This window comes from Rhincodon typus, chromosome 4 (genome assembly GCF_021869965.1).
Source record: "Rhincodon typus isolate 14 chromosome 4, sRhiTyp1.1, whole genome shotgun sequence".
NCBI classification, from domain to species: Eukaryota; Metazoa; Chordata; class Chondrichthyes; order Orectolobiformes; family Rhincodontidae; genus Rhincodon; species Rhincodon typus.
The window spans coordinates 28160627-28178261 of NC_063335.1; the positions used below are offsets into that span (position 1 = coordinate 28160627).

The 17635-nt window shown below is 42.2% G+C and overlaps 1 protein-coding gene across 1 annotated transcript in view; it reads right to left on the reverse strand.

Annotated features, from left to right (window-relative positions):
* The window catches only part of c4h8orf34 (chromosome 4 C8orf34 homolog), a 200813-nt gene that overhangs the window by 66493 nt on the left and 116685 nt on the right, over positions 1-17635 (reverse strand). Inside the window, exon 5 of the mRNA XM_048595930.1 lies at positions 9217-9242. Within this exon, the coding sequence (XP_048451887.1) occupies positions 9217-9242 (26 nt within the window). The remainder of the gene's footprint in view (positions 1-9216; positions 9243-17635) is intronic.

Below are 17635 nucleotides of genomic sequence, written 5' to 3' on the forward strand. Positions count from 1 at the left end.
TCAGCAGGTCTGGCAGCATCTGTGGAGAGAAAATCAGAGTTAACGTTTCGGGTCTGGTTCTGATGAAGGGTCACCGGACCCGAAACGTTAACTCTGATTTTTCTTCACAGATGCTGCCAGACCTGCTGAGCTTTTACAGCAACAACTTTCCAATGGAGGTGGGCAAGGGGTCAATGGTTAGCCGATGTCACAAGAAGCTGTCCCATGGTCATTGGCCAAAAGGTCTCAGACAATTGGTCAACACAGTGTAAGCTGCCTGCTCCAAGAAATAGGGGAAATCAACAAGAGCAGAGAGCTTTCCTCATCAGGCAGTCTATTTAGGCAGCTATCTATGTCAGGGGGGTCCTTGGCAGGCAGTGCTCATTAGACAGTTGTCAAAGAGTGGTCTTTTCCAGATGGAGGATAGATCAGAAAAGGAAGAACAGGGAATCATTTCCTAACAGTTTAGCTACAAAGCAGGACACTGCTTTCATAACTTTAACAAAACCAACACAATCCATGCCAACAGCCTGTCTGTCCTCCAGTACCGATGAGCCATCCCCAGTTGTCACGGTTACATACTTTACTTGATCTCATTCAGTAATGTATCTAAATTGCTGCTTCTTATCAGGTTCAATTAAATATTAGACAATTGATACAAATCATTGATTGTCTATGATAACTGTGTTCACCAAAGCCCCCAAAGTCAACAATATTTGTAATAATGCAGGGGTCACTCTCTAGCTGGAAATTGGGAACTCTGTGCCCTTCCTCTCCAAGTGGTCTTCTATCAGTTCTTTGGAGATAACATCGATCAGGAGGTTCTCCCTGACAACTTCTATCTGCTGAGTTCGACCTGGTTAATTTCCCAAATTAAAACCAGAAGAAATGCGGATGCTGGAAATTAGAAACAAAAGCAGAAATTGCTGGAAAAGGTCAGCAGGTCTGGCAGCATCTGTGAAGAGAAATCAGAGTTAACGTTTCGGGTCCAGTGACCCTTCTTCTAAACAACAATTTCAAAAAGTGCTTAGTTATAGGAAGACAGGAACAGGAGTAGGCCATTCAGCCCCTCAAACCTGTTCCACCACTTACTGAGATCACAGTTGATCTGGGGCCTAACTCTATCCACTTGCCTTTGGCCCAAATCCCTTAATGCCTTTGTTTAACAAAACAAAACCAATCAGATTAAAAAGTGATAACTGATCTACCATCAACTGCCATTTGTGGAAAAGAGTTCCAAACCTTTATCACCCTTTGTGTGTGGAAGTGCTTCCTAACATCTCTCCTGAACAGTCTGACCCTAATTCTCAGATTATAACCTGTGGTCCTAGAATTCCCAACCAGCGGAAATAATTTATTTTTATCCATTCTGTCTTTTCCTTTTAATATCTTGAAGAATTCCATCTGATCACCCCCTAATCTTCTAAATTCTACAGAAAACAGGCCTAAAGTGTATAATCTCTCCTCATAACCTATAAATAAACCTGTTGGACTATAATCTGGTGTTGTGTGATTTTTGACCTTGTCCACCCCAGACCAACATCGGCACCTCCACATCATAGAAGGACTAGGCAGCAGATACATGGGAACACCATCACCTTCGAGTCCTCTCCAAGCCACTCACCTCCCTGACTTGGAAATATATCACTGTTCCTTTACTGTCATTGGGCCAAAATCCTGGAATTCCCTCCCCAACGGCATTATGGGTCTACACGTGGACTGCAGTGGCTCAAGAAGGCAGCTCACCACCACCTGCTCAAGGGGCAACTAGGGATAAGCAAGAAATGCTGACCCAGCCAGCGACGCCCACATCCCACAAATGAATAAATGAACAAAAATTAAAAATAACCTATTTAATTTTAAATTCACTATGGTACATATGTAGATATTTTAAGCATCTGGGATTTCTTTCTTTAGAATATACACTTCCCCAATTAAGGAAGTGTTTAAAATATTAGGGTTCAATTCCTGATGTAACAGAAAATTTTAAATGAGATGATGTTCTGCATTTATAATTTTATCGGCGTTGTCCCAGCGCAGTGAGTCAAGGCTAGCTCTGATACCTGGTCAAAACCCTGCTCAGAATGAAGGCATAATACTGTGGGAAATCTGAAACAAACACACAAAACACTGGAGGAACTCAGCAGCTCTGGTGGCGTCTGTGGAAGGAAAAACAGTGAATAGTTCATGTCTGATATAACTCTCCTTCAGAAGTAAATCATCCTGACTGACAGACCTGCTGAGTTTCTCCAGTATTCTCTGGGTTTTATTTCAGTGCCTGCTCAGAGTAGGCTGAGGGAAGACACACTCTTTATAAAAAAAAACAAAAGAATTACGGGTGCTGGAAATCCAAACAAAAATTGTTGGAGAAACTCTGGAAACGTCTGTGGAGAGAGAGTTAACGTTTTGGTTCCAGTTCTGAAGATGGGTCCCTGGGCTTGAAATGTTAACTCTGTTTCTCTCTGCACTGATGCTTCCAGATCAACTGAATTTCTCCAGCAATTTCTGTTTTTGCTCATCTTCTTTTAATGTGTGAGGAGCCAAATGACTCAGCTTTTTTGGGCCTATTCTGGGCTAGTTTCCTTCTGGAATGAGAGAGAGAGACAGGTATTGTGGGAGGTGAAAGTGGACAGCATAGCTGTTACTTTTCAGGCAGTTGGGCTGTCCCAAGTGAGAAAGTAGACAGCACAGAGGGCACGGTGTTGGAATCGGGATGGGTGACAGCAAGTGGAGGAAATGTTATCAGAGAAGCAGAGCATGAGCCCATAATTTAGGAACATTTGGCAATGGTACCCAGAAAAATATGCCTTAATATTTCTCACATTTTTCACACAATTGCTCTTTTGCGAGAATGGCACCAAATTAACTTTAGTTAATCCATCATTACAATTGATTGCAGCATGAGGGTCTAGTGAAATGTAACAACCCTCAGGACATGAGCAAGACTTACATTAATGGCGATGCACATAATCAGCTTGTTGATGTTGTCATTCATAAAAATTCTGATAACTAATGAAAGATATAATGCAACAATATTCATTATTCATATTCTGCATTTTATTTTAATAAGATTTCAATAACTAGTCCAGCATTATGCATGAAATAATGCACTTCCGTGAATATATTCAGACGATATAAATGTTTTTGAATTGATTACATTCTACTTACTATTTTGAGATGAAACACGAGTTTATGGCCCTATTCAGATTTGAAAACCTGTTTGGGAGATGTCCTGAATCTAGAATTGAAGAGTCCAGAGCATTCAACGAAGGGCCAGGGTCAACGTCCAACATTTGCTCCTTTTCCCTGATTTTCATCTATTACAGCAACCTGACATAATGGCTGCAATTTCAGAACAGCAAATACTTCATTCATGCCTTATGAAACAAAGCTGGGTGCTGTACATGTGGCTGCAGAACAGATATAGTCACATTGATTTCTGTGCTAAAATCAGAAAATAGCCAAAAAGCTCAGTAGGACAGACAGCATCCGCAAACAGGGAGAAACTGACTTAATGGGCTGGAGTTTACAGAGTGACAGCCCTACTCGGCTAAACAAGTTGCGGGGGAAGGTTTATTGGGGGCAAAGGGAGGGAAATGGGCGAAGGGTGATTTGGAAATAGTAGGAACTGCAGATGCTGGAGAATCCGAGACAACAAGGTGCAGAACTGAATGAACACAGCAGGCCAAGCAGCATCATAGGAGCAGAAAGGCTGTGATTTGGGCTGGATTCAGGAGGATGGGGGGGTAGGATTAAAAAGATGGGGGTGGGAAAAGTGACTCCAATGGGTGCAGCAAGACAGGTCTCCCCTCCCTCTTTCCCAACACCAACCTAAGCAGCTGAAGTTGTTGGTCTCCCTGTGTGGAGTTGAACTTCTCCATTGTGAGCAATGCCAGTGGAGGTGGGATGAAACCTGTAAGTTAATTAATTGACCACCTAAAGGGCCTCATTAGGGCCAAGTACGGGTGAACTGCCTACGTCTTTCCACCAATGCACCATATCTCAGACAGGTGAGTACAGTCATAGAGGCATAGTTTCCTACAGCACGGAGACAGGCCCTTCGGCCCAAATGGGTCCACGCCGACTAAAATGTCCATCCACACTAACCCCATTTCCCTGCACTTGGTCCATATCCTTCTAAACTGTTCCTAACCATATATTCGTCCAAATGCCTTTTAAATGTTGTTAATGCATGCCAGGACTCAAGGGACGGAGTTTTAGGGAGAGGTTGGACAAGCCAGGACTTTTTTCTTTAGAGCGTAGGAGACTGAGGGGGAATTTTATAAAAGTGTATAAGATCATGAGAGGCATGGATAGGGTGAATGCACTCAGCCTTTTTCCCAGGGTTGGGGAATCAAGGACTAGAGGGCATTAGATTAAAGTAAGAGAAGGAATACAAGGGAACCTGAGGGGCAACTGTTTTACACAGAGGGTGGTACGCATAAGGAATGAGCTGCCAGCAGAAGTGGTTGAGTTGGGTACATTATGTGGTGGAAATGTTGTATTTTATATGCCACCCACAAAGCTGCAAACCTTCTGGTGTGGGAATGTAAAATTCGTCCCAGCATTTCAGGTTCACAACCTTTCATCAGAATTGTTTTCTCAGAACTTGCTTTTAATATATATCATGTTCTAGAACTGTTAGGGTGGCAGGGTGTCATGATGTCACGGTGGCTCAGTGGTTAGCACTGCTGCTTCACAGTGCCAGGGACCTGGGTTCAATTCCACACTTGGGTGACCATCTGTGTAGAGCTTGCACATTCTCCCTGTGTCTTTGTGGGTTTCCTCCGGGTGCTCTGGTTTCCTCCCACAGTCCAAAGATGTGCAGGTTAGGTGGATTGGCCATGCTAAATTGCCCTGTAGCGTCTAGGAATGTTCAAGCCAAGTGGGGTGGGATGTTCTTTGGAGGCTTGATATTTGATGGATTGAATGGTCTCTATCTGCACTGTAGGGATTCTTATGAACTAGCTGTGGCTCCCAGACAAGCTGCCCCGGTAAGTACAAGATTGGCACTAATTGGCAACATTATACATTGGTGAAATTTGTAGAGTCTACAAATAGCAGGGCAAATCACACTGGCTGATTATTGCACTTACAGTCTATTTGCATTCTTCTGCAAAGGAATGGAAAGGTCATTAATAGTGCTATCAAGTGACACTTTCACATCAATAACCTGCTCACTGACAATAAGTTTGTGCTCTGCAAGGATTCTCCTTACTGTTCTCATTACAGCCTCGATCTAAACATGGACAAACGAGCTGAACTTCAAAAGAGCTACATTTTCCACTGGCTGGAGTCATCCCTGGCACAAAGACAGATAGTTGTGGTTGTTGGAGGTCAATTATCTCAGGCTCCAGGATATCTCTGCAGGAGTTACTAGGCCCAACCATCTTCAGCTGCTTCATCAATGACCATCGCTTCATTATAAGGTCAGAACTGGGGATTCTTGTTGATGATTTTGCAATGTTTAGCATCATTCACATCTCCTCATATACTGAAACGGTCTATGTGTCCTGTTCATGTTTAGCTAGATCAGACAGTATGCAGACTCGAGCTGATAAGTGGCAAGTAGCTTTCATGCCACAAGTGACAGGCATTAAATATCTTACTCAAGAGATAATATAACCGTTGCCCCTTGAAATTCAATGACATATCATCACTGAATCTGCCTTTGCCCACACCTTGGGCATTACAGTTGACCAAAAACTGGGTGAGAGCAGTCATGTCAATATTGTCGCTCCAAGAGCAAGTTAGAAGCTATGAATTCTGCTCCAAATAACGCGCCTCCTGTATTCCCATTGCAATTTCAAAAACACTCGAAAAGCTTAACACTGTCTAGGATAAAGCAGCCTGCTTGGTTGGCACCCAATCCATTGCCTTCAACTTTCACTCCATCCACCATTGACATACAATGGCAGCTATGAGTACCATCTATAAGATGTACTGCTGTAACTCACCCAGGTTCCCTTAATAGCACCTTCCAAAACCACAACCTCTACCAGCTAAAAGGACAAGGGCAACGGATGAATGGAAACACCATCGAATGCAAGTTCCCTTCCAAGGCTGCACACCATGTGACTTGGAACAATATCCCTGTTCCCTCACTGTCTCTGGGTCAGATATCTGAAAATCCCTTCCTAACAGAACTGTGGGTGCTCCTACACCACAAGACCTGCAGCTGTTAAATAATGTAGCTCACTCCCACTGTCTCAAGAGTGAAGGCAAAACAGGCAGAGATAGTGGTGGCATGGTAATGTTGTGTACTGTAATCCAGAGACCCAGGCTAATAAACCGCTGACATAGGTTCAAATCCTAACTGATTCTGTTAAAAGGAAAATAATTGTTTTTAATTCATTTATGGGTTGATGATATCACTGGCTGGGCCAGCATTTATTGCCTAGAGGACAGTTAATAATTATCCACATTGCTGGGGCTCTGATATCACATGTAGGCTAGTTAAGGATTGCAGATTTCCCTCCCCAAAGATAATTAGTGAACGCGATGCTTTCTCTTAAATGATAATCAACAAATGATTACACAGTCACAAGTAAGCCAACTTCTTATCTCATGGTGGGTTTTGAACACATGTCCCGTGAAATACTAGTCCAGAGATATCACCACGGCACCATGTCCTGCTGTAACTTGGGTACTAGAACACATTTTTCACACATTGCTTATGACTGTAGCCGGGACCTCAGGTTTTCATGTGGCATGTTGAAGATTCTTACAGAACAAGTCAGCAGCAGAAAGGAGATTGTACTCTCCAGAGCTGGCTGCTCTGTAGGAATGAGGAGCAGTTGCAAAACATGTAAATCCCAGAAGCTTTGCGGCTACAAGCTGGTAGGAATGCAGTAAGAAATCTCAGAAAGACTGCTAACGTTGGACTTCTTTTGTTTGCTGAACAGTCCTGTACTACCTTGTTTTATTCCCAGCAATATCGATCTCACCATCCTCTCCAGCTTTTCATCTGTAAGCAGCAGGCTATTTCACTGCACCTCCTTTCACAGGGTTTCATATCTCACACACCTTCTTCCACTGTTTCCCCATAGCAGTTGCTTCTTCCTCTGAATGAGCATACCATGATAAGCTGCTCACAGAGCTTAACAACAATTCAACACAGCACACTCTCAAAATTGTTGGAAAGCAATTTACTAAACAAGGGAGAGTACTGCATGAGGAGTATGACTTCCATTGATGCATTTGCTCACATCAGGAAAGTGGCATAACTAATATTATTTTCAGTTCAGTTCTGCACAATACAAGCCATCATATCTGATCACATTTCATTTTTAAAATCTTAAATGATTTCAATAATTTTAACAAACACATTCAAATAAAATATAGCGCAAGACAATTACTCCAGTCAATAATATCAACAAAGCTCACTTTTAAACTTACCAGTGCTTATCTCTCTCTAATGAGAAAGCAGCCCTATGGTCCTCTGGGAATATGCTGACTTTACTGATCTAATAATTGCTAAACTAACCATGGACTGATTTATTTAAAATGATAAAATGGTCAAACGCAAAACAAGTTATGAAGCAGATATTACAGCAAAGCAAGTGTGCAACTAGCAAACACAAAGCAGACTAAAGGCCAGGCAGAGTCACAACACTGTGTACGCACAGCACATGGAGCTCTTAGAGGTGAGTTTTTGCAAAGGCAAGGTAGACACCCGCGAGGTCCTTTTGCATCTTAATATTTGTGGGTTCTTTAGACCATAAAACCATAAGATATAGGAACAAAATTAGACTGTTTGATCCATTAAGTCTGCTCTGCTATTCAGTCATAGATGATGTGTTTCTCAACCCCATTTTCCTACATTTTCTCTGTAACCCTTGATCCTTCTCACTAATCAAGAACCTATCTATCTCTGTATTGAAAACATTCAATGATCTGGCCTCCACAGCCTTCTCCAGCAATGTGTTCCACAGGTTAACCACTCTTTGCCCGAAGAAATTCCTCCTCATCTCAGTTCTAAAGGATTAGCCTCAGAGTGAAGGCTTGTATCTTCAGGTCCCAGTCTCTCCTACTATTAGAAACATCTTCTCCACACCCACTCTATCCAGGCCTCACAACATTCCGTAAGTTTCAAGTGGTTACCCCCTCATCCTCTAAGCTCTTTGAAGTACAGACCCAGAGTCCTCAGATTGACAAATCCTTCATCCCCAGGATCATTCTTAAAAACCTCCTCTGGGCCCTCTCAATTGTGAGGACTCCTTCCTTAGATATGGGTCCAAAACTGTTCACAGTATTCTAAATGCAGTCCGACCAGAGCCTTATACAGCCTCAGCAGTAGCTCTTTGCTCTTGTATACGAGCCTTCTTGAAATAAAAGCTAACATTGCATGTGCCTTGCTAACTGCCAAATGAGCCTGCATGTCAACCTTAAAGAGAATCCTGAACTAGGTCCCCCAAGTCCCTTTGTGTTTCAGATTTTAAATGTCTTTCCCCATTTAGAAAATAGTCTACGCCTCTATTCTTTCTACCTAAGTGCATAGCATCACACTTCCCCACATTGTATTCCATCTGTCACTTCTTTGCCCACTCTCCTAGCCTGTCCAGGTCCTTCTGCCTCCTGTTTCTCAAAGTTCTGGTATGCTGTTGGTGTTTTCCACTGTGAAAACTGATGTAAAATATCTATTCAGTTCCTTTGTTCCTCATTACGACTTGACCCATTAATACAGGCAAAACCTCAGTTGCAGTATGAGACCCCAGCATTCTGGCCAACCTGGAGTTTCTTTTGCACCTAAATATTTATGGGTTTTTTTCTTAAACCATTTAAGGAAACTTAACAATCAACGACTTGTTGAGAAAAATATTCAGTTATACCATTTAGATGGCAATGAAGTTGCTTGAGATGCATGAGGTGATCATTGATACATGTTTACAATGATAATAATAACAGTTCTCTCTGATTTCTGTATCTGAGTTTAAGTTGGATAAAATCAGCTAATGTAAAATTTGAAGCATTAACCCTATATGCTGCTGTTAGATAAACACAAGTATCATCAACCAGTTCCTTCCACAAAATAATTCTCTGCAATAATTAAAAGCATTATGCTTACAATTCATAGAAGTTGTTAAAAGGATCAAAGTACACTGTTGTGTTTGAAACATTTAGTCACCATGCTCCATGCTTATAAATTTAACATAACTAGATTGAACCAGTGGAAATAATCTATTCATGACAAAATGTCATCCCTGCTTGATGAAAGCAAGATGCAAAAATGCTTACCTGATCAAATTCATCAGTCGCAATACCTGAACAAAATGAAAAAAAAGGCAGAATTAAATAAACATAAATTTAAAACACTGTGCTCTTTCAACAAGCAATATTGCATTGCTCTGGATTCCGGGTCATATGTAAATTCCTATTTATGTTAAACAAATGGGGATGAACTGTTACCGATTTCATTGGAATTTGTATCAATCCTATCAGCAAGAAATCTGTGATAAGTATGAATTACAAGTCCCAGAACATGCAAAAGTTACAGTGCTTTTTATTTCAACGTTTTGCTTTCTATGAACCTAGCTACTGGAGTATTGAGAAGAAAGTTCATACACACGAAAGGCAAAATTTAACTGCAAAACTAACTACTCATTTCTCGTAATCTGATTCAAGCCATTTTGCATCATAAAATGACTTTAATGACTACAAATCCAAAATGACTATAATGTTTTTGATATTCATTAAGGAATGACTTATTTTCCCAGCATCTCTCTCCAACAATCCAAAGATTTTTTTTTGCTGTTTTCAGAAGCTCACAAACCATTAAATTAGACAGACTGCAACAGGCAGTTTTGAAAAGATGTTTAAAGGAAGGCAGCTGGCACTGTTCCCTTTAGGGAAGGCAAGGTTGAGAGAACATTTGAGAGGAGTATTCTGAGCAGAAGAGGTAGACAGTATCCGTTCCCATTGGTAGAAGGGCCAAGAATCAGAGGACATCAAATTACGGTGATTGGCATGAAGAGATGACGTGAGGGAATACATGAGGGACCATCAGTTTGTGGTTAGGATCTGAAACTCACAGCCTGAGGGTGTGCCCCATAGGCAGATTCAATCGCTAATAGAAATTGAAATTGAATAATTATCTGGGCAGAATAAAATTTCACGGCGACAGGGAAAAGGGAAGTGAGTGCTGGAAGGCCTTCTTCTAGGTTGTTACCCATTCCATTATGCCTTTGTTTTATTATGGAATTTCACAGGATAATGGAAAGTCAATGAAGTGGGTCTTGTGTTTTGTTTGCCTGGTAATTGCAGTTTTCCTACATAATGAATGTGATGTCCATGAATTTTGTAACAACAACAGTTTAACAGTTTTCAAAGCAGATGAAGAGTTTGCTCAGTACTAATGCTTATCTGTTCAATGACAACATAAAATGGAATGTAAGATGCCTGACAAAGAGCATGCCAGGTCATTTTGAAGATGGTGATTATGAAGATGCAATTTAATCTCTTATGAGTAACCGTGATATTGCTGATCAACCTCAAGTTCCCAGATCTTAATGCCATCATCAAACATCTTTTACATCTCACAGATTAATTTGGTTCTGTCAGAAAATGTAGACATTTAACTCTAAGAAATGCTTAATGTACGTATGTTTGTTGTTTAGGATGGTTATTTTAAAATAAGGTTTTGTGTAGTGTTCAGTTGTTTAATGTTTGATTCTGTGTGTTATTGACTTTTGTCTTTTTTTGTGGCACAGTGGTTAGCACTGCTGCCTCACAGCGCCAGGAACCTGGGTTTGATTCCACCCTCAGGCGACTGTCTGTGTGGAGTTTGCACATACTGCCCGTGTTTGCGTGGGTTTCCTCCCGGTGATCCGGTTTCCTCTCACAGTCCAAAGATTGGGTGGATTGGCTATGCTAAATTACCCATAGTGTCCGTAGTGCAGGCTAAGTGGATTAGCCATGGATTTACAGGGATAGGGTGAATCTGGGTGTAATGCTCTTCTGAGGGTCAGTGTGGGCTCGATGGGCTGAATGGCCTGCTTCCACATTGCAGGGATTCTATGATTCGTTCATGGGATGAGGGCATCTCTGGCTGGGCCAGCATTTATTGCTGGTCCCTAATTGCCCAGAGGGCAGTTAAGAGTCAACCTCATTGCTGATTCTTAACTGCCCTTTGGGCAATTAGAAACGAGTAATAAATGCTGGCCTAGCCAGTGATGCCCTCATCCCATGAACGAATAAAAAAAAAAATTCTGTGCCAAGGTAATCAAGGCACAGTGTGGTTACTGAGAAAGGAGAAGCAAGAAGCTGTAAGCATGAAAGCATTATTAAAACATTTAATACACTCCAGTTCAGAGATGGTCTGAATTTTTGTACAGATTGAAAGGGTCTCAGCTTAGCCAAAATGCACCAATGCCCAAGAGGTCTTGCCTGAAAACCCAGCGCACACCACTTTTGCTGAGGGTGGGGTGTTTTTCTTTTATTCATTTGTGGGATGTGGGTGTCACTAGCTGCGCCAGCATTTATTGCCTGTCCCTAGTTGCCCTTGAGAAGGTGGTGATGAGCTGCCTTCTTGAACCTCCTGCTGTGGTTTGACCCACAATGCCATTAGGGAGGAAATTCCAGGATTTTGACCCAGCGACAGTGAAGGAACGGTGATCCAAGTCAGGATGGTGATTGGCTTGGAGGAGAACTTGAAGGCGGTGGTGCTCCCATGTATCTGCTGCCCTTGTCCTTCTGGATGGAAGTGGTCGTGGGTTTTGCAGGTGCTGTCTGAGGATCTTTGGTGAATTTCTGCAGTGCACCTTGTAGATAGTACATGCTATTGAGCATTGGTGGTAGAGGAAATGAGTGCTTGTGGATGTAGTGGCAATCTAACGGGCTGCTTTATCCTGGATGGTGTCAAGCTTCTTGAATGTTTTTGGTGCCGCAGCCATCCAGGCAAGTGGGGAGTATTCCATCTCACTCCTTATTTGTGCCTTGTTGATTGACAGTTTGATTGATTGATTGATTGATTGATTTATTGTCACTTGTGCTAAAGTACAGTGAAAAGTTTTGTTTATGAGCAGTACAGGCAGATCATAGCACGTAAGGATGTACAGATCAAAAAAACTTAGACAGAGGCATACAGGTTACATTGCACAGAGAATGCATTCGGCCAGATCAACATTAACAAGATCAGTGTTATTTGAGCTAGACAGTCCATTTGTCAGTCTGATAACAGCCAGGAACAAGCTGTTCTTGAACCTGTTGTGTGTTCAGGCTTCTGTATCTTCTGCCTAACGGAACAGGTTGTATGAGATCATTACCAGGGTGCGATGGGTCTTTGATGATGTTGGCCGCCTTTCCACAGCAGTGAGCCGTGTAAATGGAGTCCACGGATGGAAGGTTGACTTCCGTGGTGGTCTGGACTGTGCACACCACTTTCTGTAGTTTCTTACGTTCCTGGGCAGAGCAGTTGCCGTACCAGGCCGTTATGCCCCTGGGCAGTATGCTTTCAGTGGTGCATCTGTAGAAGTTGGTGAGGGTCCTCATGAACATGCCAAATTTCCTGAGCCGCCTGAGGAAGAGGAGGTGCTGTTGTGCCTTCTTGACTGTCGCATTTACGTGGGAAGTCCAAGACAGGTCATCAGTTATCGTCACTCCATTTCATGGTCATCAATAGATTCTTAATTCCTGATTTGCTGAGGAAAGGGATGACCTTATCGTAACTTCTACAACTATATTTTACAGACTGGAAAACATAGCTGCCTTCAAACATACCAACAACAAAAACAGAAGTTGCTGGAAAAGCTTAGCATGTCTGGCAGCATCTGTGAAGAGAAAATCAGAGTTAATGTTTCAGATCCAGTGACCCTTCCTCAGAACCTTCCTGCTCTGAGGAAGGGTCACCAGATCCGAAACGTTAACTCTGATTTTCTCTTCACAGTTGCTGCCAAACCTGCTGAGCTTTTCCAGCAACTTCTGTTTTTGTTCCTGATTTATAGCATCTGAAGTTCTTTCGGTTTTTATTCAAACATACTAATTTCATTAGCAGATTAGCCAAAACAAGATTCATGTGCTTCGGAAAGTTGAAGTAAAGTCAAAATTTGTCAGAATAATTTGAAGAGTTTTGGTATCCTTTTGGATTGGTTCAGGTAGCCCTTTGGAAGAGATAACATGCCCTTTAGGATTGGGAAGTGTAGATATGAGTATGCATAAAATGTAGATATGCTCTGTGAATCTGTTAAGTTTTTGATGTGTTTGAATATCCCACTCTTTAAATTTAACAAGTTTGCAATAACCAAGAAACAGTATCTAAAATTCCACTGTCTGTTGATTTAAGCCAGGGAACCATGATTAATGGATTTGTACTGAATGAATGTCTCTAAAACTTATCATTGTTCCAGTAGGGTACCTGTCAGTTCACAGTCTAACTGACAGTCCCAAGTGTTTATAAAGTCTATGATGTAGGTCAATGAATACAAATACTTGCTTTAATGAGGTATTTGCTGCTTGAAATTTGCTATTTGCTTTTTAAGGGATCAAGTTTATGAAGGAACTTAAATGCAGTGAATTTGTTTTTCCTGAGTAAAATTTAAAAGATAAAATCTGCAACAGACGCATAAAACTTGAATTTATTTAATTTCAGTGAGGCTCCCGAATTACACTATTCTAGATACTGGGTGAACTGATGTGGCGAATGTAAGGGTAAAGCCAATGGGATGGGAGCATGGTTATTGGGAACTGACACTAGGAGCCATAAAGGGTCATAGTGTATAATTTTATATAAATGGTGTGTGGGACACGTGTGGATATGTAGAGGGGCACAGTTTGCTATGGAGGTTGTAAGAGTCTATGAGGGTGTGTGGGGCACACATTACCATGGACAGAGCATTGTGAGTGCAGATGTAAGGGAACATGGTGAGAGGGAGGGGGGATGAGGGTAGAGGGCTATTTTTGAACCAATGGGATCACGTCTCAGATCACTGAGGCTGGCCTTTCTCATAGCTGGCCTCAGTGGCCAATAGCTGGCTCCCACCTATTTCTGTGGAGAGAGGTCCTAGCTCCCATTAACACATTGAGAAATGTGGGAAGAGGGAGGGAATAGTAATACTTCAATTTTTCCTTTTGAGTATCAACGCAGACAAGATGGGCTGAGTGGCCTTCTTTGGTGTTGCAACAATCTATGAACATTACACCTGACAAAATTGGAAATTAAAATTTGACCATCTTGTTTGGAGTTTGGTTTGTGGGGTCAGGACCATCCCTGATTCTGCACTTCCCACGCAAGAAAAAACAACTGGTTGTGCCATTTCTGCCCATTCTGAAGATGCAAGGCACAACACAATCTAGTTTTCAGTGGCCTTTCAAAACCATCTTGAAGAGAAATCAGAGGCAGTGACATCTTGCAGTGATAGAGTGTCTTTAACATGCTAAAATATCCCAAGGCACTACACCGGAGCATTATCATAACGGAGAAAATCTGCGTCGAACATAAAAACTGACTGTAAAAGCTTCTAAAGATATGTGAAGTGAAAATGATTGGTGAAGATAAGTGTGGGCTGCATACAGTCAGAAAGAGGAGAATTTGTAAACAGGAATAAAGAAATGGGTGACTAACAATGGGTAACAACTAAATACCTACTTTAGTTCTGTGTTTGCAAAGGAGGAGACAAATAAGATACCAGAAATGTTCAGGAACACAGGGTTTAGTGGGAGGAAGGAACTGAAAGAAATCAGCATTAGTCAGGAAATGGTATTGGGGAAATTTGATGGGATTGTAGGCCAATAAATCTGCACAGCTTGATTGTCTACATTCTATTGTACTTAAGGAAGTGGCCTACCTCTGCTGTTCTTATTTTCTATATTTCTATTTAACATACTGCATCACGTAAGCTGGAATTAAAACAGGTTACCAAAAGGAGTCATAGGATCAAAAGCCACCATTTCCACCACCTCCAGAGGGATGCCATCACCAGACCCTTCCTTTGTAAGCCTTCCGCAGGGTCCGTTCCCTCCAGGATACCTTGGTCCACTCCTCCTTCACTCCCAACACATTCCCACAGCCCCATGGCACTTTCCATGCCATCACAGAAGATGTAACACCTGCCCGTTTACTTCCTCCCATCTCACTATCCAAGGCCCCAGATATACCATCTGGATGAAGCAGCAATTTATCTGAACTTCACTCAGTCTAGTCTACTGTATTTGCTGCTCACAATGTGGTCTCCTCTACAATGGGTAGACAAAATGCAGACTAGGCGACTGCTTTGCAGAACACCTACATGCTGTTCTTAAAATTGACGCTGAGCTTCCAGCTACCTGCCACTTCAACACACCAGTATGTTTCCTGGCCAACATCTGTCTCAGGCTTGCTGCAGTGTTCCAGCAAAGCTCAGTGCAAGCTGGAAGAACAGCCTCTCATCTTCTGTTTGGGGACCCTGCAACTTTCAGGACTCAATATCGAGTTCATTAATTTTAGACCCTGATCACCTTTTTCTGTGTCCTTTCCCAGCCCCACACCTATGGCTCTGTCATGACATGGGTTGCTTACAGCATAGTCAACACACTTATGGTCTCTATTGTGAGCTTTTCTTTCTCCCTGGCTATCATTACCAATCCCTTTGTCTGCCCGAGTGTCTTTCTCTCCCTCTGGGCTCCTTCTACAATCTATTACTTACTCCTTTAGCCTCTCCCCACCTCACCAGCCTGCACACATAGAACCATTGCCCAGCTACTATCAGTTTGGAAGAAGCATCACTCGACTTTATCTCCACTGATGCTGCAAGACCAGCTGGAGAAATTAGGGAGGCAATTACAATCTTTAGGATTAAGGTATCTGAAGGACGTAATAGAATTATGGAGAGGTGACAATGAGGCCATCATTGAATTGAAACACAAGGATGGGAATGTTAAATTTTCTGTGTTAATGGTCTGGGAACCAGTGTTGGTCAGCAAGCAAAATGGTATGTGTGTGAACATAACATAAGAGCAATAAGAAATAGGAACAGGAGTAGGCCATCTGGCCCATCAAACCTGCTCCGCCATTCAATAAGGTCATGGCTGATCTTTCCATTAATTCAGCTCCACTTACCCGCCCTCTCACCTTAACCCTTAATTCCTTTACTATTCAAAAAGCTATCTATCTTATCCTTAAAAAACAAACATTCAACAAGGTAGCCTCAACTGCTTCTATGAGCAGGGAATTCCACAGATTCACAACGTTTGGGTGAAGAAGTTCTTCCTCAAATCAGTCCTAAATCTGCTTCCCCTTATTTTAAGGCTATGCCCCCTAATTCTAGTTTCACCTGCCAGTAGAAACAACCTTCCTGTTTCTATTTTATCCATTCCCTTCATAATTTTCTATAAGATCCCCTGCACGGCGGCTCAGTGGTTAGCACTGCTGCCTCACAGCGCCAGGGACATGGGTTCGATTCCACCCTTGGGCAACTGGACTGTGTGGAGTTTGCACATTCTTCCTGTGTCTGTGTGGGTTTTCTCTGGATGCTCCGGTTTCCTCCCACAAGTCCAAAGATGTGCAGGCTAGGTGGATAGGCCATGCTAAATTGCCCGTAGTGTTCAGGGATGTTTAGGTTAGATGGGTTACACATGAGAAAATGCAGGGGTAGGGGAATGAGTCAGGGTGGGCCGGTGTGGATTTGTTGCGCTGAAAGGCCTGTTTCCACACTGTAGGGATTCTGATTCTTCTAAATTCCAATGAGTATAGTCCCAGTCTATTCAGTCTCTCCTCATAAGCCGACACTTTCAATTCCAGAATCAACCTAGTGAACCTCTACACCTCCTCCAGTGCCAGTACATCCTTTCTCAAGTAAGGAGACCAAAACTGTAGACAGTACTCACCAACACCCTACACAGCTGCAGCATAAACTCCCTATTTTTTAAACTCCACCCCTTCAGGCAATGAAAGACAATATTCCATTTGCCTTCTTAATTACCTGCTGCACTCGCAAATCAATCTTTTGTGATTCATGCACAAGGACACCCAGATCCCTCTGCATAGCAGCATGCTGCCATTTAAATAATAGTCCATTTTACAGTTATTCCTGCCAAAATGGTTGACCTCACATTTACCAACATTGTATTCCATCCGCCAGACCCTTGCCCACTCACTTTAACCTATCTATATGCTTCTGCAGACTTTCAGTGTCCTCTGCACACTTTGCTCGACAACTCATTTTAGTGTCACCTGCGAACTTTGACACACTACACTTGGTCCCCAACTCTAAATCATCTATGTAAATTGTAAACAATTGCAGTCCCAACATTGTCAATGATCGCCAACCATTGTGAATTGGACATAACACAAGTTTGGATCTGGATTAAATTGCTTTACCCAGGAACATTGGACAAGTTACACACAATCAGATGGCATTAGTTTCCATGAATTTCCCAAACATTATAACAAATAGTCTGTCAGAGGTGCAGAAGAATCAAGTGGAAAATAGAGCACAAAGAATGATTAGGTAATGGAAGACTGGTCCCCTTAGTGAGAGGGTCAATAACAAGGGGCATAATTTTAAAGTGAAAGGCAGGAGGTTTAGGGGGATTTCAAGAAAAACATTTTCACCCAGAGGGTGGTGGGAATCTGGAATGCACTGCCTGGGAGGGTAGATGAGGTAGGAAACCTCATATCTTTAAAAGGTATTTGGATGAGTACTTGAAATAACGTAACATTCGAGGCTATGGGCTTAGCGCAGGA